This window comes from Branchiostoma lanceolatum, chromosome 3 (assembly GCF_035083965.1).
Source record: "Branchiostoma lanceolatum isolate klBraLanc5 chromosome 3, klBraLanc5.hap2, whole genome shotgun sequence".
In the NCBI taxonomy this organism is placed as follows: Eukaryota; Metazoa; Chordata; class Leptocardii; order Amphioxiformes; family Branchiostomatidae; genus Branchiostoma; species Branchiostoma lanceolatum.
In genome coordinates, this window is record NC_089724.1 from 27,191,287 (window position 1) to 27,218,114 (window position 26,828).

The 26,828-nt window shown below is 41.4% G+C and overlaps 2 protein-coding genes across 2 annotated transcripts; both read right to left on the bottom strand.

Annotated features, from left to right (window-relative positions):
• Positions 1–1,490: 1,490 nt before the first annotated feature.
• Positions 1,491–24,534, bottom strand: LOC136429494 (sphingosine-1-phosphate transporter MFSD2B-like). Its single transcript, XM_066419325.1, has 8 exons — positions 24,504–24,534; positions 24,017–24,141; positions 23,029–23,112; positions 22,542–22,625; positions 19,419–19,534; positions 17,783–17,920; positions 2,250–2,426; positions 1,491–1,641 (listed from the first exon to the last, which is right to left on the bottom strand). Exons 1-8 carry the CDS (start codon positions 24,532–24,534, stop codon positions 1,491–1,493), a joined length of 906 nt encoding a protein of 301 aa, XP_066275422.1.
• Positions 15,236–16,772, bottom strand: LOC136429108 (sodium-dependent lysophosphatidylcholine symporter 1-like). The gene is made up of 3 exons (XM_066418987.1): positions 16,693–16,772; positions 16,228–16,404; positions 15,236–16,006 (listed from the first exon to the last, which is right to left on the bottom strand). Exons 1-3 carry the CDS (start codon positions 16,770–16,772, stop codon positions 15,856–15,858), a joined length of 408 nt encoding a protein of 135 aa, XP_066275084.1. The 3' UTR covers positions 15,236–15,855.
• Positions 24,535–26,828: the final 2,294 nt, after the last annotated feature.

Below are 26,828 nucleotides of genomic sequence, written 5' to 3' on the forward strand. Positions count from 1 at the left end.
GCATTGGTGTCCACCGTGGAAGTCATCTCAGCCCGGACCAACTTTACCATTCTCGCGCCATGTGCACAGCCATGTACAGAAAAAAACGATTTCAACTGTAGGTCTATAAGAAATAACACAGGTCTGTTTAGCTGGTAATGCCTTGTTTATTTTGTAAACATAGCATATTGATACAAACTATTATGGTCGGTACCACTAAATCCTCTGCCAGTATGGCAAAAGAATAACCCATGTGGCTGGCATCTACATGTAAGTTTGAACATCAATAGGCGGCGTCATGTACATGTACAGTAATCTCTTGGCACTATGGTTATCATAGACTGGTTCTTCAAATGTCCCTAACACATGATGGATTCTCACGACTGGACGCCTTCCTATATAGTATGTGAGGGGTCATGGATAGTAGAAAGTTTGATGAAAATAGGGCGAGTAACTGAACAGTAGAGCCCGTCTGGCAAATTTTATCCAACGGTGGCTAAACTCCTCTGGAAAATCATTCTACTTATGATATAGACAGTGTATGTTTATTAATTAGTGTGGAGGAGACCAAAACAAAGTCTCCGTACCGACGCCCTAGTCCCTACCACTAACCGCGCCGGCTATGGGAGAATATTTGCCAGGGGAGTTTGGCCATCGAGGGTTTCATTCGCAGGCCCAGTATTGCAGATTTGACCCTCTCTCTGTAGCCGACTCTATTTTCCCAGGGATCCGAGGGGCCTGGTTGAGGCTGCCGACGCCCATGGTTTCACACGGCTGTTGAAACAGGCTGCCCCGTTGTCATAGGCTTGGCGGTTTCACATTTCACAACACCAACTTATTTGAAGCTGCATGTTTGCAGCGACCTCTGCCCGTCTCTGGTAGATTTATCAAAATATCGGATCTATCTCTCTAAGCTTCTTTCCAGCATAGGCATGATCTGTTATATATGTCGATTTTGCAACGGGATACAACTTGACGTCATGCAGAGCTAGTTCTTATGATTACCATAACGTTGTAATTTGACACGGATAAGGTAATTAGTTACTATAGCTGGCAGATTCTGAAAGTTACAAATATCAAGCTGTTTTAACTTATCTAGATGTGCGTCAATGTTTACATCATATTAGACGATGTAACGTTACCTCTCTTAATTTCCACGGTCTACAAATTGTAACGGAGTACAACTTGATGTCACGCAGAGCTAGTTCTTATTATTACCATAACGTTGTAATTTGACACAGATAAGATAATTAGTTATTGTAGCTAGCAGGTTCTGAAAGTTACAGACATCGAGCTGTTTAACTTATCTAGATGTGCATCAATGTTTACATCATATGAAAGCGATGTACCTTTCTTATTTTCCGCGGTCTACATATTACACTACTTTATACTTTATATCATTATTTATCATCTAATCATCTCTTTCGTCAGGTAAGATTTGCAGACCCTACAGGAGACACATTGTTTCTAATAAAACTATACCCTCGAAATAGAGGAGATGAGTCTAAGGACTAAGGGCGTTTAAAACGGAAGGAACCGTAAGGCCCAAAGTAAGTCAGCTGCACCGGTCCGCGTTTGTCAGGTAGGTCATGTGACGTCATGTCCAGAGATGGTTGTGGTGCCGTCCCGCTGGAGTTACCGCTGTCTGCAGCCTGCTGGGTCCTGGGAGAGGTGAAAAATGTGGTATCTATTGGTAAGATCCATGGCAACAGTATCAGCTCTTAGCAACCGTCCGGGCGGGGAACGATATCGGCTTCCAACAATCTTTCACCCATTGCTTACGTCACACGTGCATACGATTCAGAGCAATTAGATCAGATAACTGAAGAGGAATGAGCGTTTAAGCCTAGCCTCCGTTGCAGGCATCTTTCGTATGTTTTCTTTTCCATTTACCGTTTTCTTACTACCTTTTTTTTCTTAATGCTAGCCGGAAAAGAAAACAACCGGAAAGAGTCTGCAACGGAGGCTAGTTTTAGCCGAAGATTACAGTGAGTCCAAATTTTCAGTTGGCATACAGATTTCTCCATAATACAATTAATAAGCATCTATTCGCATTACCCCAGAATCGACGTGTTTGACACGTGATTGTAATAAAATATTCCAATATAAATACCGTGCAACTTCCACGTTTAAAGCCCCTATCTCTAGCCTCCATAACAGCAGGCTCTGACCGGCCTTTCTGGGGGGCTTATAATACACTTCTTGCAGCCAGCCCGTAACCATCAGCCAGCCTGTAACATTTAAAGATTTCCGTCAGACAAAATAATTACCTTCGTTCCTCTAGCACGGCCTTGTTTGTGCGGAGTCTCTCGCCCGTGAGCTGGTACCGCCAAAGGAAGACCAGGCTGAGGAACATCACTCCTGCCGGGATGAAGGAGACCAGCAGGCGGGTGGTGAAGGCGACTGAGTCCGGCTGGGTACAGGCACCGGTCTGGTAACCCCCGATCCTGCAGGAGACGGCAAGAAGCATGTTCTATTATCTCTGAGCAGCTACCATTCACAGGAGACCCAGGAAAACATTGCGACAGTGTGTAGCATCGATGTGAAGGAAACCTTTTAAACCAATTGCTGAGCTATGCGATTATTTTAATCGCTCGAAGTTTATGCAAAGGAAGCATTTCTGGCCACCGATGAATAGAATCTGTCTCTTAAAATTATCATTTTCAGTGTACCGCTACCATTTTGCAAAGTGGTTACAATATATGTTCTCTATAGACCCAATCCTTTCTTCTTCTTGATTGTTTAGCATAATCATATTGAAATTATGGTGTTACAGTTTGTAAATCATTATCAATACATTATTACGTTCTTGCCTTTTTTTTACAATTAATCTATTACAAAACAATTGCGTTCATTTTGTTTGTTTCTCATGGATACATCTTGAACATCTTAGGAATATATGTTTCCTTACTCCAAAGCGACTAAGGAGGTGACCGAAGCGAGTAGTATGGCGGTTACATAAAGGGACTGGAATAACGTCTGGAACAGCATGTCCCGTCCCTTCCCTTTCTGGATTTTGAAGTCATCGGCCACGTCAGTCAGCATGGTCCTGGGGAAAATACATCACGATGGCACGATCATTCTAATGAACGACTGGGATTCGAACATCAAACAATATTAATTATATATAAACATTGCACATAAAGTACGGCCCACTTTACACTTGTTATTTCAGCAGGTGGTACTTATAGAGCTAACAGTCCCCTGGGAAGAGAGAGCAGAAGAGGTACATGAGAGAAAAGCATTGAAATACCAGCAGTTAGTCCACACGTGCAAAGAAAGAGGATGGAAAGCGAGCTGTTACCCCGTGGAAGTAGGAACGAGAGGGTTCATCAGCCAATCCATGTGGAAGGCACTAGGTGCTGCAGGTGTAAAGGGCAAAAGAAGGAGGGAAACAACTAAAAAGCTAGCGGAAGAAGCGGAGAAGGCGTCCCGCTGGCTGTGGTTCAGAAGTGGAGACAAACAGTGGAAGACTCTGTGCTAGCAGTACCTGGCCAGTACTGCTGCCCCGCCTCCCGGAGGAGGTACTGCTGAAGGGGCGAAACCACCAGTGAAGGGAGGAAGCAGCTGAAGAAGCCGAGAGGCAGTCGTGACATCACACTGTATTACGTAAGGTAACTGTAGTGCTACATATCGTAGTTTACTTCTCTAGTAGACTACACTCACTACAGCTTTTTTGGATCTGTAGTACTACACCTCCGTGGAATTCTGCGAGGCCTTAACCCGGGTGTAAAGAGAAACTGTAGTTGACTACAGTGTTCGAAGGCAACAATGTAAAAATGCGCTTTCTAAGAACTTTTCGGTCAGACCTCTGACCCTTTTCAAGATGAAATGACCCGAAGCCTATGTCTAAAAGCTTGTTGGTAGGTCATATACGTTCTGTACGGAATTGCATAGTAGCGATAAAATCTTAACAAAGCCAATTACCGTGACTGTAACAGATGAACTTTCATATATGAATTAGTATCGTCTACTGTAGCAGCCTTCCCAACGACAATGCATCAATTAACGCCATATCTTCGTAAATATTAATGACACGATTCACAAAACAATTGACTGAAATATTAAAATGCACGAAAAAAATGCAGATGAATCAATATTACCCCTCCTCCCAAAATGATTTGAATCTTTGAGTGGGCATGTGAAACAAAGAACATCGTCGAGGTGGATTTTGCTATCAATTCAAGTCATGGAAATGTACTGAAGAAAACGGTGCAATTCAATGTAATTTTCATAAATTTTAATTGAGAGTACAAAAGACTAGGTGGAGAAAAATGAAACAATTCTACATCGGTACCACGGGATGAGGTTTGTGCCGGCCAATCCAAACCCAGTGAGAGAGAAGACGACGAAAAGAACGTCGAGTCGCCCTGCTGGAATATACATGATGCTCACCGAAGCTGCTACCACCAACTGTAAAGATGGAAAACGGTACATTTGGTTCCCCGCATAATTTCACTTCGGGCTCCTTCTATCAACAATCTTGAAGCTATCAACAGTATACACAGAATTTAAACATCTGATGGGATAAGACACTACATAGAAATGTAAATGTACAATGCCATCGCTCAGCGAGCTATGGATACAATTTGACATTAAGATGAAGTTGGGTGCCCATATAACATACATACATATGAAAGCAAACAATATCAAACAAAAGAAGGAAAGCAAATCTTTATACAAGAACATAACTTGGCGAAAATCAATGAACTAGCTAGCTTATGAAAGAAAACTATCAAATAGAATACCAAATTGAACGGAAGTTAAAGGATCATATCTAATTTTTTATGATTTATTGCTAATGAGTACAAAGCAGAAGAAACAAATCCTGATATTTTCGTATAGGAGTAAATGTATTATTAAAACAACAAGGAAAATAAACAGTTAACAAGCCATATTCAAATAGCCTTTTCTTTTCTTTCAACAAAATTGCAACATTAATAAGCGGTTTCGTTGTACTTGTGAGGTTTGGACGATAGGAGTTCGAGGAACGAACTTTCCTATTTGGTAAACCAATGATATCACAAGATGAGTGCTAGTTACCACGTTAAAACCTGCCATGACTAGCTGCTTCTCGAACTTTGACAACAGCAGGGCAGCGATGGGGACGCCCAGAACAAGTGCTCCCTAGTTGTAAAAAAGGAGCACATAACCTTGTTAATGTGAGTCTTAAATGTGTTCATGTACGCCTAACTACTTCATTTAGTCACAACCGGGTATAATTTGCTAATGACCATACTTTTATGAATGAGTCAATGGCGACTAGTACTATATTGGTGCTTACTGGCGTTTCGACTCTCCATTAGATGCCTACTGGCAGCCACTCTTCTAAGGAGAGGAGACGATAATACTATACATACGCCAAAAATGATTACTCAAGCAACTGGATAAGATTTTGAAACAGCCAGACGTTTCAGACAGCATCCGCTGTCTTTCGTCAGTGACTCACGATAGGACTGAGAATACCAGGTTTTATACCAAAACTCTGAATAGATATATTAATGAGGTTAAAACAATTTAGGATGTCTTGAAGTAGTCTTTAAAAGAAGATTAATTCACTTTATTCTCCGTCCTATCGTTAGTCACTGACGAAAGACAGCGGATGCTGTCTGAAACGTCTGACTGTTTCAAAATCTTATCCAGTTGCTTTAGTAATCGTTTTTGGCGTATCTTATTACCTGGATGTCAAACCTTCATCAAAATACTATACATACTAGATAACATAAGATTTTACAACATAAAACTATACAACATACAGTTATAATACATAAGACGCCTGCTTTTGAAGTTGCAACGGATGAAACTCTTACAACACATTTTGAAACCGAAGTTTGAAAATAAAATGACGTTACCAAAAGAGCGAGGAGAAGGTTCTGTAGTTGACCTTCAAGGCCAAAGGCATATTGAACTGCGAGTGCCACGGACCATTGCTGCAACTGTGGTGAAAACGGAGGACTGTGTTTGTTAGATGCTGACTCGATGTTTGTGCGACACTTGACGACGATGGAAAATAGCTGATAGTGAGTCAAAAATCGACAAGTAGAGATTATATTTTGAAATAGAGGAGGTCGTTTGAGCAACCGCGATGCGCTACCAAAAACAATTGGCCATTGAGATCATTCACAGGGCTTTGATAGAAAGCCTTAGAAATTATTGACATACGTGTATCATTGAGGTCATCTTAAGATCATTGATAGGTCAATGACCCTGTATACGTAAATCATCGACATCAAAACTAAGAGACGTAATATGACGTCATGATGACGTAATTTTATGTGATTCTAGCCGCCATCTTGGATTTTGACAGATGACGTCATCAAATCAGCATAAGATATCACTATTAAATCATAAAAGTTACATTGGATGTACTGATGGTGATGACAATGTAAGAAAACGCATTTGGCGTACCATCAAAGCCTCGAAACGTCATTGTTTGAACTGAAATTAGCAGATTTTATAAAATATGCCTGTCACAAATCCGTTGCCATGGCAACACAAAAAACGGTGACCTTACTTTATTAATCTGAAAATTTTGTTACGGGCATTTTATGAAAAGTCACCAAGTTTGGTGGCTTTAGTGTAAGCTGTTCATTAGTCATGCAACATGAAATTTGGCAAGGGCTTAAAAAATCCTCTCCCGGTCTAAGTAGGAATAGTTCAAGACCTGGTCCTTCAGATCTTTTTGCATAAATTATAATAATGAACAGGAATTATTCATACCTAAACATGCCAGAACAATCCCCTTACATTGATGAAGCAATGTACGGATAACAATCAGGGAAAAAAGTAAACAGGGACATTTTACAGAACAAAACATTTTGGGGTTATTTTTGACCCCGTTCAGTCATTTTAGTCGCAAAAATAGGTTCATGTGTTTAAGGGTTAAGCGTCAACTATTGCTGACAAATATACTCCATAAGGAACCAGCACGTCGACAGAACGTAATGCGTATACAGCAATTAGCCTGCTATTTAAACATATTATAACTTGCCGAACCTCTTTTGTTCTCTTTGGTCGACGTTGCATCGGAGTAACAGCAGTTGCATAAGATATGTCTTTGGACACAACTAAATGAACCTATATGCGAGATATTAACCTTGAATAAGCGAACACTACCTAAAAGTTCTTGCTTACGTTGTTTACTTAATTAAGGAACCACAACTCACAGCGTTGCCAAAGATTGACAGACATCCCACGCCCAGCAGATCAGCGAATGGACGGAAGGTACAGACTTCCCAGATGTCCTTCAGCAGGGTTCCTCGTGACGTGTCCTCACCGGGGACCGTACTCCCTGTATGTGGTAATGCACACCCTATGTTATCGCGTGTATCTCATTTACATGATGTGTTACAGCATATTTTGGTGAACATTTTGTATCTATGACGTGTTTGCAGTCACGTGACTATGACGTAAGCATTGGCCGCCATGTTGGACGGTTGAACCTGGTAGTTACACGGTAAATTTAGATATATGATTGTCCCGTGATGATCTAGTCTGTATAACGCAAACTCCAGCTGTCCGGGGGTTTCTGTCCCCGAGCAGTTACAGGGCGGCGAGCGATTACAGGAGGCTTGATTGAAATCAGGCTAGTGATGATCGCACTACGCACGATAAGAAACAATACATGAATAGCTTTGGTAATTAGTCCATAAAGTGCTAGTTTCTTTTGCTTTATCTTTCAAATACCTCGATATATCTAGAGTATTAGTAGTTTTAAAGTAGTGCTGCGTACCTAAACGTAACATCAGGTACAGGTACAGGTACAGGTATCGGTACAGGGGATTAGGTACAGGTCCGGTACCTGTACCTGTACCTAAACAATTGTACAAATTAAGATGTTTTCTTCTGAACTTCTTCAATAATGACAGAAACATTAACAAGCTGTTTACAACTTGTCAGCATCTTTATTCAAAGACTATAGCTAGGTCCCAATCCTACCGCCAAAGCCCCTTGGCCTTGCTATCAGAACTCCCGGCCCTCCTAAATGATCTGTCGCATATTAGTAACGCTGTTCCAATGTGTCACTTTGGTCATGTTTGGTGTTGCATGAGGCTATGAAGTTAGGAGATCAGTCACAAAATAAGCATAGACTTGGTGTAGATTTATGTCGGTGCAGTACCGATACTTCATGATCCGGTATTTGGACTTGTATCTAACCGATGTTTACGGTACAGTAGCGGTACACAGTACCGGTACTCAGCATTATTGTAAAGGTGTTAGGAGAATATCGATGACCTGTATATTCCTTCACTCCAAAGACTGTTGCGCCGACAGTAATCGCAATAACTGCGCCAGCAGTGCCAGCTGAGACAAGGTAACCAGTCTCCTGTAAAGTAGAAAATTGGCTACTTAAAAAACATAAATAGGCACATTATCCTTCTTTATCTACATGTATTTATAATTGTACTAATAAACGATTTCACCACATTTGTTATGTTGAATTCTCAGTTAACCAATTGTATAGTTTTTGTTTCATTTAATTTATTTGTATAGGGACTCCAGGAAGAATAGTGCATATTGTCTATCACTAATGGAGATCTGAATAAAACAAACAAACGTAACACACAGACAAACTCACTACTTAGGTAGGTACAGTACATCTATCTTAGTTTGTGTTATCTACCAACACAGGGCTTAGAGACGCGAGTTCCACCTCTGTTTCAAAACCACTCGTACAAAGATATATTAAACTCAACAAACTCATCAAACAAACAAACAAACAAACAAACAAGCATACAAACACAAACTAGAATAACTGTTTTTGTTACCGGGTTCGCAGCAATTCCCGTACTTGTGTTGGTGACTGTGGAGTTGGCACAAGATGCCGAATCCGTGGTGCCGAACGCTGCCACGATTTGGCCGTGGACAAGAATCGCCAGGAGGTACGACAACATCCTGCCTACTATTCCTAGACAGGGAAATAGGAGCAAAAAGTGAGGAGGAACAGTCTAGTAGATAGAGCGCTTTTCTTGCATTCGAAAGTTCACGGGTTCAACCCACAAAAACATTCCTGAAGGACATACATTGTAGTACATCATGGTAACGTTACGTACAGCTTTCTCTGCTTGTGGAAAAAAAATGAAGACTAGATCTAGAGTTCCACGGCCTCCTGATGTTCGCCGTTTCGAGTGAGTTATCATTAAAATCTCTTATCTATAATACAGATAATGACCTCAATTACATAAACTACATCAGTTGTTCAGAGCATGAAAGTTTCATCTGAGCAAAGAGGCTATTTCCTCATAAATTATGATCTGATGATATACAATTATGTCCAAATGCTGCTGTTAATTTCCAAATGCTGCCAGAATGAAATCCCCATCATTTACCATGCATTATGGAATTATAGAATTTTGTCATCATTTATGCAAATTAGGTATTCGTTTGCATAATTGATATCTATCAATATTCGTATTTTTCTCAGTTACATATGTCATGTGTTGGAGAGTCCTAAATTGGATCGCAGAGGATTTATAAACTTTCCTCATTTGTTATGCAAATCAGCTCCTAATGATAATCAGATGATCATGCAAATCATCACCGGAAGTTCCGCTGGAATACCATATCAAATCACTTACCATTCCATCTACCATACATGAAAACAATTCGTCCGGCGTCCGGCCATTCTTGAGTTATCGTCCTGTGGACTGAAATTCCTGTGGACACATTCCTGTACAATTCCTAGAATTATTCCAGATCGCACACAATACTATAACTGAGGCGTCGTCAAACAATTGTAGCTGAAATAAAATCAAACCGGAAAGGCATGACAAAGTGATGACGTATGGTACATACGGTAGGTTGTTGCTGAATCCCTCTCGGCTGGCACTTCAGTCATGTACATCAACAGGGGACGATAAGCAATCATGTAGGCCTGCAATAAAAGCCAATACTTGTATTTGTTAAGGTTGAGCTTGCGGTTGAGCATTTCTCATAAACAATAATAAGCGTGTCTTTCGGATCACCATCAGTGTCATCATCCATGGTGGATGCCGCCCTATACACCAATTATGGTGTGGGAGGATTTTTACTAACTAACTTTCGGATCACAGATATATTTCACTGTTTCGGTACAATCTATGCTTTAACAGTACACGTGTACGTACGTGTCAAGATAAGATGAAAATTGTATACACAATGTATTTGTTTTAGGGTAAAATGTAATCCTATAGCCTTTTTTCAGGCCACATGAGAAGCGGGTTGTTATCAACTGTGCCTAGGGCATCGTATTGAGAGGCGGAAACATCACTCTCCTTCCACCGCTATTTACCTCCCCAACCGAAGTTAGGTACCCAATTGTATCTAACTCATGGAAGAAGCAGTTATCATACAGCGCATTGCATTATATTTTTCATAAACCTGCTATTTACAACACTTGTATGTTTTAAACGGCTCATCAAAACTACTTACAAATCAGGAATGCCTCACCGTTTGGGACATCAAAAACATGCTGTAGATTATCAGGTACCAGGCGATTTTCCCTCCATTGTCAACAGCCGGGACGTACCACGCCAACACGTAGGAGGGGATGATGATGACGGTGGCTGCTGTCATCCTGAAAATGGTATAGACTATGTTAGATCACCCACGTTACATCGCTCGCGTATTGGCCCTGGTAAAATGGGCTGCCCGTGATGGTTATGACGATATCGCCACCAAAACAGCTTCAGCCAATCAGAGGGGTTAAAAACCGTTTGCTTCCTCTCATCGGAAGCCAGCGCGCAAAGAACGCTGGGAAGCTATCAACCAATCAGGTTACGTGTTACGGCTAGCTCATTAATTATTCATGAGCTACAACTGCCGTTTGTGCCAAATAATGGTTAGCTCATTAACTATTCATGAGCTACAACTGCCATTTGTGCCAAATAAGGGTTAGCTCATTAATTATTCATGAGCAAGTCTCGTCGACCTGCAATAACCATGGATGCCAGCCCATGTTACCAGGGCCCTTTACGCGAGCGATGTAACGTGGAGCGGAAGGGTCCTGGTGAACGAGGATGTGTTAGATAAGCTATGTATTGGGAAACTAACTAGTATTTGGATCAACTGACTCAGCAGGGTCTCACCACCCTGTCTGAAAGGTGCGAGAGACTGTGTTTGAAGTTTGGCAGATCCCTGCTAGGTTTCGAATTCGAACACTGGCTACCGAGTAGAAGATCTGAAATCTCGGGTAGATGCACACGAAATGGGCACAAACTGAATATTCCTAGGGCGAATTCACTGAGATTCAGTAACTCGCCGATACCGTACCTCACGAAACTGCTTAACCAGTATGGTTACTGAATCTCGGTGTGTTTGCCTTGGGAGTGTTCAGTTCAGTAACTAGTATATTTTTCTGCACCATATTTGCGAATGTTGCTAATTTTTTATGGAGAAACAATATTGTCTAGAATGCGTTTTATGTACTGGATTTTATATATGAATATGATTATATGTACGCTGACAGCAGTGAAACTTGTGAACGTACTGTACATTGTTTTTTTCAATTCAGTGTATGTAAACTGCGACAAGCCAATAAAATACATCTTATCTTATCTCTGTCTTCAAAAGGGTTTGCATCTCAACAGCCACCAAACTTGAACCAGTGACAAATCCGAAAACCTGTACCTCACCGAAAACGCGCTGTCATTACTGGAAGGGCTTTGGATCAATATATGATGCCCTGTTATGCTTTGGTTCCATTTCCAATCCGGGGCCCGACCGGGCAGCTTGTGGGAACGAAACAAAAGACACAAAACGTTAAAAAAATTACTCCTATCCATATTTTGTGTATTTTCTTGATATGCAATTTTCATTTTTCGTTTTCGCAAACAGCTCGGCCGGGCCCCGGACTGGAAATGGAACCAAAGCATAACAGGGCATCCATGTTGAATCTGCTCTCGCGAGAGTACAATTAGGCGCGAGCGCGCGTGATCTGAACACAGGCGGTAAGAGCACGGGAGAGGTAATAGTTTAACAACGGTGTGCCCAATCGGAAGCAGTGTCAAGTCATCTTCGGTGGGGAGATCTTCTGCCAATCGGTGAAATTCGTCAATATATACGTATGCCACCAGTAGGTTATATTGTTGTGGACACTTGGACTCGACATCGGCCAGTAAAATTGTGAATTTCTGATAATTTTCCACAGGAAAAAGGGGCTCGGCTAGGTATACGTAGTTAACGTAGTCCAAGTCCATAAAATACTCTGGCAAAGACGTCAGATTTCAATTCATTGTCCGTGAATGGTTCTATCAGGTAAGTACATGTAAATCAAGGGGTAAGCGCAGTCAAGTTTGGGACCGGATCCTTCCCACTGCAGCGACACCTAACTGCAGTACCACCCCGGCACGTAGAAGCATCTGCTTAATTGGCTCTATGGTAGAAGGGAAAGATAATGATGGCGAATGCTGCCATTCTGAAAATGGTATAGCCCATGTTAGTCTGTCCAGCATAAGTAGCGCAAACTATATGGGGGAATTCATGTTTGGATCCACTTTGACTTGTTCGAGAGTGTCAGCACTCTTAAAACTACTATGTAGACTCCTATCATATCATGTTTGGCACCACATTCTTCACAATGCTAGCAGCAAAGTGCGAAGGAGAATCAGCCAGTATCACCCTCAGGATAATGACAGACGGCTGTTGTTTATTCTAATGACAGACGACTGCTGTTAATTCTAATGATTTAATGGTTTAACATAGCGTAGTCACGTTTGGGACGACCGCATCCTAGCAGCAGTACGAAGTACAGCCAGTATTGCTCTAAGGGAAGTAGCAGAATGTCTACCGAAACTTTGGAATAATAATTGGAAAGCCTTTGTTGTCTGAGGAGATCATATTCCCTTCAGTGTGTTCGGTACAACTGAAAAAATTAAGTCCCAATTAGCATAATTTGCACTTCATTGTGTATATCTCTATCTAAGCTACCTGCATACTAAATATCATGGAAATCCGTTGTTCCCTCGTTCAGTTATTCTCCTTAGACGATTTTCACAAAAACGCCCCTGTAGGTCCAGAGAAAGCTGCTAGGAGGCCCAAAGCTACACCACTTCTTCATTACATCACAAGCTATCTGCCACCCAAAAATCAAGACCACAGCACGTCCAGGTCAAAAGATAAAAAAAATTGAAGTTCTGCTGCAGTACCAAGGTCACATACCAGGGGGCCCAAAATCGACCTTGAAGTTCGGCTTCACAACACCTGCCCACATACCAAATATCATCATAATCAATCGAGAGGTTCTTGAGTTGTGCTGACTACAGTAGTCACACAAACAGACAAACAGACACACAAACACACCCAAAACAATATGTCCATTTTTCATAGAGATAATGAATAGTTGTAAGCACGCACCAGGTTTTATACTTGCCCCACTTGTTCGGCTTGGACGCGTTGAGAGCCGGGATGAGGAGAGGATACGCCAGCACGTCACAAACACGGCTACCGAAAATTACTGCAGTTGCCGCGAGGGGAGTCAGCTGACCAAAAACAACAACAACAACATCAACAACAGACGTTTAGGATAGGTACTGAAGTAAATAAAACCATACATAACATTGCGTAATGAGTATTTCACTATTTCTAGCTGTAGTCTTGATTAGGATTTTACCATGGTCAATACTGACCGATGGAGGCCATGTATATAGTCTTGATCAGGAATTACCTTAAAAAGAGGGCAAATCACTGTCGACGAAAGAACACTACAAGTATTCTTATGTATCCGTACGCGTAAGTCTGTTCTATTTCGAATGTTTGGAAACCTATAACATATTCTGGGTCTAAAGGTTAGATCTATGGGAATAAAGACCCGGAATGAAAACAATGCTTATCTCCTAGTTATCACACAGATCACCGCTACGTCGCATCCTGCCATGGTCATATAATGGTAAAAAGATGGTTTACAGAACAAATAGCATTTTTCATACATATCAACGATAAACAGCACAAAAAATACATACTTTTGTCACTTTCCTGTGATAGAATCCAATATGGGATTAAAAACTTTCGAAAGATAAACAGCGGGATCATTACTAGTATTCTGCGTAATCCTTTTCAGTTAAGTAACTTGTAAACACGTATTCCATGGATTAACATATGGAAGTGGTGCACGTAAAACAAATGTGTCACAGAAAAGATTGTCAGGTATTGTGCCATCAGGATATGTTAAAAATGAGATGTTTAGTGTGTCAGATACATTTTATAGTAATATTGGTGTAGTAGATATGTACAGGCCTGCCGCTAGGCCGTGTGTTCTTTAAAACCACACTGGGTTAGCCAGGAATCGGTGTGATAAGAATCTGTAACATCTCCTTGATAATTCATCCATGATTCATGATTACGTATATCTATTCTTCTGACGTTCACATCCCCAAGAATTAATGACATGCAACTTAAAACAACACACGCGGCATCCATATACACAATGATATCCAACCGAAAAGAGAATGATTTGTTACATACCTGCACCACCTCCAAGAGGAATATGTTGGCGTACAGGGACAGAATGTCGTACATCATAGTCGAAGGGAACTCCCCTAACGCGAAACACACCTTCTCACGGATGGACAGCGGCTCCACACGCACGGCCGCCATTTTTCTAGGACTGTCTTACAAAGCCTGCCACTCACTGTTGTCATAAGCCTCGTGGTATAATGTTACCTCATTTGTACACAGAGAATTTGATTTAGTTTGATTCAAAATGGAAGACACCGATAGTTTTGTTGATGGTGATGACGTCAGTCGTGGCAATATACTTAACTGCTTCGAACATCTGACTTTCGATTCCTTGCTGCATAATCATATGCGATGTATCCAACACCTTCTCAATGATCATTGCCCTCTGCACACCTGAATTCGAGGAAAAGATACATGTAGGTCGAATCTGACAGCCCACGGAGGTCAAAATAGTGGCCATTGCTCGGGTGCTGTGCGTATGATATGACATTCCAGGCTATGCGAAAACTATTCATATTGATAATTTAACAACGTGTAATGTGTTAACAAACATCTGTCCCAATATTCTCATGCATGTACACCAGGAAAGGCTAGATTGATCGTGTCTTTGTTCTCTGTAATGTGAGATCACTTCGGCAAGTAGGCCGCGCTTTTGATTGAGGTCACGATGATGCCGGCTTTGGTGTCCACCGTGACAGTCATCTCAGCCCGGACCAACTTTACCATTCTCGCACCATGTGCACAGCCATGTACAGAAAACACCAATTTCAACTGTAGGTCTAGAAGAAATAACACAGGTCTGCTTAGCTGGTAATGCCTTGTTTATTTTGTAAAGATATCATAACAGTCACATTATACGAACTATTATGGTCGGTACTAGTAAATTCTCGCCCATGTAACAGTAACTGTACAGGAGAGTCCGCCTGGCAAATATCATCCAACGTTGGCCAAACTCCCCTGACAAATCATTATTCCCATAGTCAGTGTAGTTGGTGTGGAGGAGACTAAAACAGAGGCTTCGCACCGACGCCCTTCGTTTCACACGGCTGTCGAAACAGGCTGCCCCGTTGTCATAAGCTTGGCGGTTTCACGTTTCACCGGCAATGCATGTTTGTAGCGACCTCTGCCCCTCTCTCTAGTTCTTATGATTACCAAAACATTGTAATTTGACACGGATAAGATAATTAGTTATTGTAGGTGGCAGGTTCTAAAAGTTACAATGATCAAGCTGTTTGACTTATCTAGATATGCATTAATGTTTACATCATATGAGAACGATGTACTATAACTTTCTTATTTTCCGCGGTCTACATATTACACTACTTTATATCATTATTTATCATCTAATAATTTCTTTCGTCAGGTAAGATTTGCAGTCCCCACAGGAGACACATTGTTTCTAATAAAACTTAACCCTCGAAATAGAGGATATGAGTCTGATGACTAAGGGCGTTTTAAACGGAAGGAACCGTAGGGCCCAAAGTAAGTCAGCTGCACCGGTCCACGTTTGTCAGGTAAGTCATGTGACTTCATCTCCAGAGATGGCTGTGGTGCCGTCTCACCGGTGTTACCGCTTTCTGCAGTCTGCTGGTTCCTGAAGGAAAATGTCACGGAAATAAGGTCAGCATAGCTTTGATACCATTCTCCTTGAAGTTCCAATTTTTTTCTCTATTTTTGAATGATTTTCTTTATCTAAAAACATTGGAAACAGAAGACTACGTTTCAGCTTATCCCCAAATGAACACTTTCTCAGCTTCCTCGTGTCATCTAGATCTACATATTTTGCATGGAAAGTCTTAATATTACTGCAGGTACCTTCGTTCTTCTAGCACGGCCTTGTTCGCCTGGAGTCTCTCGCCCGTGAGCTGGTACCGCCAGAGGAAGACCAGGCTGAGGAACATCACTCCTGCCGGGATGAAGGAGACCAGCAGGCGGGTGGTGAAGGCGACTGAGTCCGGCTGGGTACAGGCACCTGTCTGGTAGCCACCGATCCTGCAAGAGACGATTGAACATAAATTTTACCACTTCTTACTGGTAGGTAAGATTAACTGAACTCATCAAAATTCACTTGTTTGGGGCTAAGTTTTGTTCTACTCAAACCCAAACGTGGGTAAAGCTTTAAGTCCGTCTTTCGCTTGAGGTCTCATTCATGTATTTCTTCGAGTGGATACAACAAAAGAATCGGTACCCCCCAAAAATGATCAGCTGCATGAACGTGTGTTTATATCGGTGGGGTATTCTCTTTCAGCCAGCCAGCCAGATCTCAAGCGTCAAACTGACGAAAGGTTGTTTGTAACTGAAGAAATTAGCAGGTAAAGTTCGGCAGCCGCGCGCGAGGTCGGACGTACACAGCCCGACATTGTAGATGATGCGGTCCTGCGCTTTCAGCTGGAAAAGTGCCTTTTTGGGGGTGTAGCTAAGTGCAGTTTGTAATTGCTATAAAAAGAGGTTGTTTGTAGTGAAACTTGGTAATTTCTTTACATGATCTAGGGTAAGTGTTCTCAACATAGAATGAATAGCATTGGTGCATTTTCTATAGCTTCATTGCGAACGCGCCCATGTAAAACACGTATCATAACATGTAAGCCTATGGGGCGAAAAAATGTGACCTTGAGCATGAATGAGACCTTGAGCCATCTTTCACCAATGGGCTATACAAATGACTGAAAGAAGCGTGTGCCGTTGGCATAATACAATGGAGAGAAATCCTGTGTCTCAAAGCGCATCAGAACTATCTCTAACCCATCAATCTTTAAGAAACCAAGTCAACTTTGCGTCCAGAAGAATCTATTCAAGAAATTCTATGGCCGATAGCCTTTTCTGATGAGTCAAGTCCGATGATTTTGTTACCTGTACAAACTTAATTGACGAAAACAACAAACTAGATAGACACCCATTCTATTGATTTCATTCATGTATTTTTGTCTAACCTGTCCTTTAAAGATCCTAATAAAAGTATATAAATACGAAATAATGTAATCTATAGGCTTCAGTATGCGTCTGGCAGCCGTACATCAGCGGAGGCCTGGCTGAGACAGTTTTGAATACAACAAACAAGTTATTCTTCAAGTCATGTTTGAAATCTACAGACAACAGATAAGAAATAGAAGTTCTGCATGGTTTTATACTGTTCCTAGAAAAAACAGTACAGAAAAAATTGAATTCTCTGACAGTTATTATGGTAATCTGTCTCTGCTGTTGTTCCTGACTGGCAGACATCTAATCCTTTTGTGAATTTATATGGTTACGGTGGGTCAATCAAGCCCTCAAACTGCTAGGCAGGTCCCAGTTCCACTTCCTTTATGACTTGCCCTGGGTAAAAAAATATTGGTCTTTAAGGGTGCGTGGTAAGGCAAAGAAGCTCACTCACTCCAAAGCTACGAGCGATGATACAGACGCGAACAGCATGGATGTTGAGTTCAGGCACTGGTATAATGTCTGGAACAGCATGTCCCGCCTCTTCCCTTTCTTGATTTTGAAGTCGTCCGCCACGTCAGTCAGCATGGTCCTGGGGAAATGTGTCATAAGAGAATGGCCGTGATAAAGAAACAGTACTCTCCACTGAGCAACAGAGGGGTTCCGACTGGTTTTTGACGTGTTTCTAGGCGTTTTTGTCGGGCTTTCTACTTTGTCATTTTTTTGTCTCTTAAAAATTGTTACCACTAGTGATAATCTAATGGTTATCGGGGAGGAGCATTGCCACCTTTCTTCAATGGAAGTAAATAGGTTTGCCCCGCCCCGAGGTCAGTGCCTGCGGAAACTGGAGTTTGAAGAGACAAACAAATATGACAAAGTAGAAAGCCCGACAAAAACGCCTAAAACACGTCAAAAACCAGCCGGAACCCCTCCTCTGCTTGGAAAGTAGAGACAAAACAAAATGACAAAGTAGAAAGCCCGACAAAAACGCCTAAAAAACACGTTAAAACCCAGCCGGAACCCCTACTCTGCCTAGAGAGTAAAGGTCACAGCTCACAACGTGTACAAGCCAATTCTGTATTCCCTCAAAATTTATGCCACAGGTAATGTAACGGGGGGTGCCCAAACATATGACGTTTTTTTACGCGCTCGAACTCACGGCGTTCCATTGCTGGTTGCCATGGTCATGTTTTAATGAATGAATTTTGAACACATTCATCTGAACACCATACTTGGACAAGAAATGTATTCATACTGTTCATGGGCCCTTCACGCTCCGCGTTACATGCGGAAGACGCTGTGAGACGCTGTGTGTCTAACTTATTACGCTTTGGTAATCAGCCGAGCAGACCGGCGTGATGTGCCTGAACTACCCACCCTCAAGTCTAGGCGCGAGAATGCCGCTGTGAAACTCTTCAGACAAATGCTCCAAGATGACCACCCTATACACGATCAGGTCCCCCCCCTCCAGATCCACAGCTACTGGACGGTCACTCAGGAACAAACACACTATCTCCACCCCCCCAGCTAGAACCAAAAGACTACATGACTCTTATCTCCACCAGACAGTCAGATTGTACAACAGTAAAACCCAGTGTGCAATAATGGCCACTCGTTATGTCAGTGATGTATGTATGGATGTATATAGATATATTGTATATATGTATTGATCTCTGTTTTTATTGTAAATATCGCAGCCATCCAGGCATTGTTTTCGTCTGCCAAGGTTTGATATTCGAATAAAGAAAGAGCAAGCTGCTAGGGGGCCCAAACCTACATTACTTCTTTATTACATCACAAGCTATCAGCCACCTAAAAATCAAGACCATAGCACGTCCAGGTCAAAAGATACAAAAATAGAAGTTCTGCTGCAGTACCAAGGTCACATACCAGGGGGCTAAAATCGACCTTGAGTTTTGACTTTACAACACCTACCCACATACCAAATATCATCATAATCCATCAAGAGGTTCTTGAGTTATGCTGACTAGAGTAGTGCGGAAACACAAACAGACAGACAGACAAACAGACAGACACACCCAGAACCATATCTCCATTTTTCATGGAGATAAAACAAAAGGAAACCATACCATGGGATGAAGAGCGGCGCGGAAAAGCCAGCTCCGTTCAGACACAAGACGATAGCCGCTAGGTCCAGTCGTAGCGCTGGAACGAACATCACGCTCACAGCCGCTGATATCCCCATCTGTGCAGATAGATGCGAAACGTCGTTTTTTCCCCCAACAACCTCCTTGGGAGGCGGGGCTCTGATATATCCCCACAAACTCGCCCGCCCATCCTTGAACTGATTTAGAGCAGCCATCTGTCCGAAGCAAAGCTAAGCATACGTATTGGGAAATAGTTTGACATATACACTGAAACAAACACAATATGCCAATATGAATGTTTGGGTTTGTGAGTCTCTTTTTCTTAGAATAATCCCCAGTCCACATGTGGTTTTACTTCTGTGGTTCAGTTGAGGTGACAGGCGAGTACCAAGGAGTGACCATTATTTCCTCTCCCTTGAGGCAGAGGTGCTATAACCAACCTGGGATCTGGTCTCAGCCAATGGAGAGCCAGACTTTATGCTAGAGCACCTCTGCCTCAAGGGAGAGAGGTGCTCTAACTAACTTTGGCTGTGTATGTGGATTTCAAACAGCAAAATACCCGCTCCTGATTGGCTAAGGACAGATGGCTGTGCTCTAATACTTGATCAAAGGGTAGATATAAAAATCTGCCTGCTCACGAGAGAATTTGTAAGTTTTGTACAATGAACGCAGTGGAAAATGAAATACATTTTATTTGCCAAAGTCCTGACGCCGAAAGAAACGAATTATATAAAACAGCTTCCGTTAATTCCCCTAGCTTTCACCTTATGAATAACTTACAAAAATCCATCTTACAACTAAAATCAACCAACCCACTTACGATACATAACGTGGGTCACTTCATTTTCCACTTCCTTCAAAAATGAAGTCAAACCCATAGTCAACCATAGTTAACATAGAACTTTCACAGTAGACTAGATAACTATTTCGATGTCCATGTATCTCCATGTACTTGTTTGTCTGCAATTAGCCTTCGGACATGAACTTGTAATAAAGTTATATTATATAAAAACCCATTTTACTCTACTTTATGTCATCTATTCTATCTTATTTTGGTATATTTTTCATTCTGGTATCATTTGTATTTCTTCTTTTTTTTATATTTCATAATAGACTGTATATAATTTTGTTTTCCATTCAACACATATTTCAAATAAACTATTTCAAAAACTCTCATCAGGATGCTAGGAATGTGTCAGGGTGGTGTTACAAATCATAGATATCCAAGTCAATCCGAAGTGAACCGAAATTAAGAAGTTCTGACTGTTTTGTAATTGAATATTAAAGGAGTCCTAAACTCTAAAAGGGAGTGTTGTTTTCCACTAGATTATGTATCAATCAATACATAACCAGCCGACTTTTTACAGAATTCCGCTTGTGGTGAATTACACAAGGTGTGTTTTGTAAAATAATATGTAACTCACTTAACCCGTGCAGACCCTGCCCATGTATTCCCTATACGTATACTCAATTCATTCATCGTGAATATTTTTGGCATAAATGATCATAAATGAGGGGGGTTAAGCACAATAAGAAGGCCAGTTGTTGATACGATATAAAGGAAGACATAACAAAACAATTTTTTCTTAACCCCCCTGACACTCTTTGTGTCACCTAACTTTTGTCAGGCCTTGTGAGGTACATTGTATTCAGGCATAGGCTGAGACTGTTTAATTCAATTAATTAGAAAATAGAGGATCACCTGGGGAATTTAGTAGAATACTCAATGCTTTTTGATGCGCACGGGACTAGTGGGTACTTTATCGTATACTGTAACTAGAGTTCCACGACCTCATACCTTCGCCAAATGATTTTAACCATTGTGACTGACGTATTAGGAGTGTTTCTCATCAATTATAAATCAGACCAGTTGATTGTCTTAAAATATGACATGTCCAAAGTATGAGATTAACAAAGTATGAGCTTAAGAAGGTTATGCTAATGTTGATCATCAATTATGCAAATGAGGCCCTTATTAGCATAATTTGATTCAAAGATGTTCACATTCACATAACTTCCCGATGCCCCAAAAAAAGTATTAAATGCATGAAATTTCCGTCATTTACCAGTATGGCATTATAGTAATTTCTCATTTAAGTATGCAAAATGGGCCCACATTTGCATATTTTCTATGTTCAACATTCCTCTCTTCCTCAGTTACAATTTGAATAGTCATATCATAGCACAAAGCAGATTTTTAAAGTTGCCTCATTAATCTCATTGATTATGCAAATAAGCATCTGATTTGCATCATTATTGTCCAATCATTCTAAGCATCACACAAGCTATATACATACGAAATCATGACCATCCATCAATGCCATCTTGAGTTATAGTATTTTCTCATTAATTATGCAAATGAGGTCTTCATTTGCATAGTTCATATCAATTATTATTTCTCTCTTCCTCAGTTACATATGTCACATGTTTCAGAGTCCTATCATGGAATTTGGCGGATGTATTAACTTTCCTCATTGATTATGCAAATCAGATACTGATTTGCATAAAAAAGTATCTAATCATGTACATCATCACTCAAGCTATCTACTTACCAAAAATCATTGCCATCCATCAAGCCCTTCTTGAGTTATTCCCTTTCAAAGCCAGATGCAAAACCTGCTCCTGCAGTTCCAGAAAAGCCGCTAGGGGGCCAAAACCTATACCACTTACTCTCTGTTCAAAGACCTATCTACCACTCAAAAATCAGTTCCATAGCATGTCCAGAACACGAGATATCAAAACAGGAAGTTCCGCTGCAGTACCGTAACAAGCTGCTAGGGGATAGGGGACCCAAAATCTAATCATTTCCAAGTCTCATCAAGACCTACCCACCTACCAAATATCAAGACAATTCATCCAAGCCTTCTCGAGTTATCCTGTACATTGCACACATACAAACGCTACCCTCTGCATAACCTTCTCGGCGAAGGTAATAAGTATTCATTTTTACTTCCTAAAATTATTATCTATTGGAAAATAACTCCCCCCTCTGGAGTTTCGGACTCCTTTAAAGTTACAGATTCTGATCTGGACGTCTATAAGCCCGATTCTGCCAGATTACAATCTCTACCCTGACATACATGCCAATAAGTGTTTGTAAATTACCAAGCTGAAACCGGCGAAGACCAACTTTTTCTCGAACCGTTTCATCAGCAGCGCAGAGATGGGGATAGACACAACCGTGGCTCCCTGTCGTAAGAAACGTAACAAACAAATATTAGGTAAAAAAAAATAAAGGTAGGCTCATCAAATTCGACATTGTCTTCTTGTTTCGACCGATTATACATGGCCTCAAGCACGTTAACGAACCCATCACCCATGTTGATATAAACACTATCCCTTTCATAGGGATAACCGCATTGCACTATCATTTAAAACATTATCCTTGGAGGATTAATTTGCTGCTTTATATATTTGTCATATCCGAGTAAAATGTTCCCCTAAATTGCCACACAACAAGAAGCTTCTGAGTTACCTGGCGTCTCAACCACACAAGCCCCCCCCCCCCCCACCCCCCTGGTCAGGATGGCCAAAAAGCCAAGTCTGAACAGTGTTGAAAAAAAAGATGGAATGAAAGAATGATGACATTTACCAGAAAAAACAGCAGGAGGTTTTCCAGTTGGTCTTCAAGAAGAAAGGCATATTGGACCGCCAGGGCCGCGGACCATTGCTGCAACTAAAGTGGTACATGCAATATGGGGATTAGACTGGATCCACACTTGGTCTTATCATTAGGCTGCAAGAGGAAAGACAAGAACCCCTGCTGCAAAGACTGCTTCCTGAATAGGGTAAACTTGACAGTAGAATGGTCTGAACATCTTGTTGATATGCCAAAAATAGTTACTCAAGCAACTGCATATTAAGTTTTTGAAACAGACGTTTCAGACAGCATCCGCTGTCTTTCGTCACTGACTAATGATAGGACTGGGAAACCAGTTTTTTATACCAAAAGTCTGAATAAATATGTTAATGAGATTAAGACAATTTAGGATGTCTTGGCGTAATCTTCAAAAGAATATTAATTCAAGACAAGGTTGTATGCTAATAGATCTGAAACGTCTGACTATTTTTGGCGTATATTACTACCTGGATGTCTAACCTTCATCAACGTATCTTGTTGATATGATACAAGAAAGACAAAACACAAGACAATGAAAAATAAGTACAAACGTAAACACGACATAAACCGACAACAAGCAACTGCTACTTGTCGCTACTGATTGGTAAGCACTACTGACAACAACTGCTACTTAAGCTTGTCGCTACTTATTGAGAAGCACTACTGACAGTCTGAAACACTTGTTGCTACTGATTGGAAAGCACTACTGACAACAACTGCTACTTGTTGCTACTTAATGAGAAGCACTACTGACAGTCTGACACACTTGATGCTACTGATTCGAAAGCACTACTGACAACAACTGTTATCTGTTGCTACTTATTGAGAAGCACTACTGACAGTCTGACACACTTGTTGCTACTGATTCAAAAGTACTACTGGCAATAACTGCTACTTGTTGCTACTTACTGAGAAGCACTACTGACACACTTGTTGCCACTGATTGGAAAGCACTACTGACCACTATTGCGAAGGCGGAGAGCATCCCCACGCCCACCAGATCAGCGAACGGCCGGAAGGTACAGACTTCCCATATGTCCTTCAGCAGGGTTCCTCGTGACGTGTCAGAACCGGGAACCGCACTCCCTGTGGTAATACAATTTTGTGGAAATAAACTATAATATTAAGCTCGCTCCTGGAGCCTCGCCAAAAAAGATGTTGACAGGTTCTGTTGCATATGGATTCCCCGCTTGGCTCGTAACGTTCGAAACATTCATGTTTCAAATAATTAGAATGTTGAAGCCTGAAGTTTAAGATTTTTAACCACAACCACTTTTCTATATCTGCGAACGTTTCGGAAACTTGCCAGCTAGCTTGCTGCCTTTATCATTAAATCAAAAGCTCTGCTACTCTTTGCCGCATGGTGGCGTTTTGCCAAAAAAAATGCGTTCCCAAACGTAGATGAGATTTCTATCACCTAGGTTTATCAGGTGGAATATAAACACAACCACGTTTGGGACCGCATTGGTCTAGCCGCATCGTCACCATTCGGCAAAAAGTAGCAGTTCCATACGCCCTGAGGAAGGAGCTGACAAGTCTCCGAAACGTTGGCGTATGCGTGTAGAACATATTTCGCTGTACGAACTAACTTGACCTTCCAGTAAATGACTTACTAACCAACCAACCGAAGTAACTATTCACTGGACAGTGCACTGCACGAAATGGCCTCGTATCCCGGCGTATACGTACAGGGATTCCTCCGGAAATATTCCATATCCCGGTGCTGATTTAGCGTTTCCGATATAATTAACGGATACGCTAAATCCGCACCGGGATATGGAATATTTCCGGAGGAATCCCTGTACGTATACGCCGGGATACGAGGCCATTTCGTGCAGTGGTGAGAAATACATCGAGAGTACCTTACGAACGAGGGAACTCCTCGTATATGGAAATGAATCTGTTGAAAATAATGTTCACCTGCGTATTCTTTCACACTGAAGACTGTTGTACTGACTGCAAGAATAGTAATGGCGGAGATGGTCCCAGCAGATACGAGATAACCGATCTCCTGTATGGCGGGAACACAGATCATACATAAAGCAGCAAATCTCCAAGTAGATCTACACGGTGCACCGAAAATCGTATATGGTAGCCAGATAAGCTCCAGTCAGCCAGATAAGCTCCAGTCCGCACCGTACACCGTGTATATCTGCTTGGAGATTAGCAAATCATTTCCATCTGCTTTTTTGATCCGTCGAATTTTGATCATTATCATAGGTCATCGCAGATGTGCTTGAACTGATAATCTGATGGGCACAGCTACAGGGACTCGAGTTAAGCTTGCGGTCCAATCTCAATTCAGCTCAAGAGTTGAATAGATAAACAAATGGAGAAAAACATAGAACGAGTGCCCCACATGTAATGAAAATATTGAAGATTAATTCTATTTTGTGATGACTTGTCCAACTCATAGTAAAGAGAGATACACGCTGTTAGATATCACAACATACTTATACTTCAATCGAGATTAAACTTTTTGAGTGTGAACGGGGTCAATATTACTACTAAGACAAATGTTACCTTATCTGGTACAATAAACTATTTATTCTATGTATATTGTTGTCATGTCCAACTCCTATATCCACCTACATAGGTTAATTACCTTCGCGACGAATGGTTTCGTCGAGAAGGTTATTCGACGGTGCTTGTCTGTGTGTCTGTTAGTGAACAGAATAAGTCGAGAACGCCTGGATGGTTTGTTGTCGTAGTTGGTGTGTCGGTGTGTATGTGGCAAATCTCAAGATGATTAGATTTTGGGCGAAGTGTTTTGCATAATTAACGAGAAAAGTGTAAAAATGTGTTCAATTGTATGCTTTACTATGCGTTCTGGTTGCGACGGGGATATTGATACGGGTAGATGGGGGGCAAAGTTGGTCATGAGGGGTCATGAGGGGTCATGAGGCAGGCAGGAAACGTCAGTTACATGTACTGCAGCTGCCAGGGACAAATTGGCTATCAGCCAGCTGTAGGGCAGATACAAGAGATAGGCTTGCCCATATAGGCAGTAATGCTTTAAAGCACTAAAACAAGGGCTCAGAAAAGGATTCACCTTAATTGCAAGCCCCAAAAATTCTTATGCACCAGAAAGCCACATCTGTCTACTTTAGAATCATGCAAAGAAAATAGACAGTTGACCAGCTCGTTCTCTCGTAACAGCTGACAGACGAAAACAATCGTCAACTTTGACCTACTCCCAGCCTGGAAGAGTCCACTCGGAGCATGTGAAACCAAACCACAAAGATATCTCCTTACACCAATTAAAAGACTGAAACATACAAATTTTGACCAAAGTTGGATATACACGGCCTTATATGAGTAAGAACAGTCATTAATGCAGTGCCACAGCATGGGAATACCGAGCATGTCTGTGTGTCTGTTAGTGAACACGATAAGTCGAGAATTCTTGGAAGGATTGTCTTGGTATTTGGTATGTTGGTAGGTCTCGATGAAACCTGAAAATGATTAGATTTTGGGCCCCCTATCGGCTTGTTACGGTACTGCAGCGGAACTTCATGTTATGATATCTCGTGTTGTGGACATGCTATGGAACTGATTTTTGAGTGGTAGATAGCTCGTTGGGCAGAGAGTAAGTGGTATAGGTTTGGGCCCCCTAGCAACTTTTTTGGAACTGCAGGGGTAGGTTTTGCTTCAGACTTTGAAAGGGAATAACTCAAGAAGGGCTTGATGGAAGGTCATGATTTTTTGCATGTACATAGCTTGAGCGATGATGTACATGATTGGATACTTATTATGCAAATCAGCAACTAATT

Coding starts and splice junctions, on each gene's coding strand:
- LOC136429108 (XM_066418987.1), bottom strand. CDS start 16,772: ATGTCGGGCTGTGTACGTCCGACCTCGCGCGCGGCTGCCGAACTTTAC. Junction 16,405..16,692: donor TCAGTTACAAACAACCTTTC/GTCAGTTTGACG, acceptor CGTCTCTTGCAG/GATCGGTGGCTACCAGACAG. Junction 16,007..16,227: donor GCCGTGCTAGAAGAACGAAG/GTACCTGCAGTA, acceptor ATTTTCCTTCAG/GAACCAGCAGACTGCAGAAA.
- LOC136429494 (XM_066419325.1), bottom strand. CDS start 24,534: ATGCGGCTAGACCAATGCGGTCCCAAACGTG. Junction 22,626..23,028: donor ACCTCCTGCTGTTTTTTCTG/GTAAATGTCATC, acceptor TTCTTACGACAG/GGAGCCACGGTTGTGTCTAT. Junction 19,535..22,541: donor TCTTCGCCGGTTTCAGCTTG/GTAATTTACAAA, acceptor CTATCTGCACAG/ATGGGGATATCAGCGGCTGT.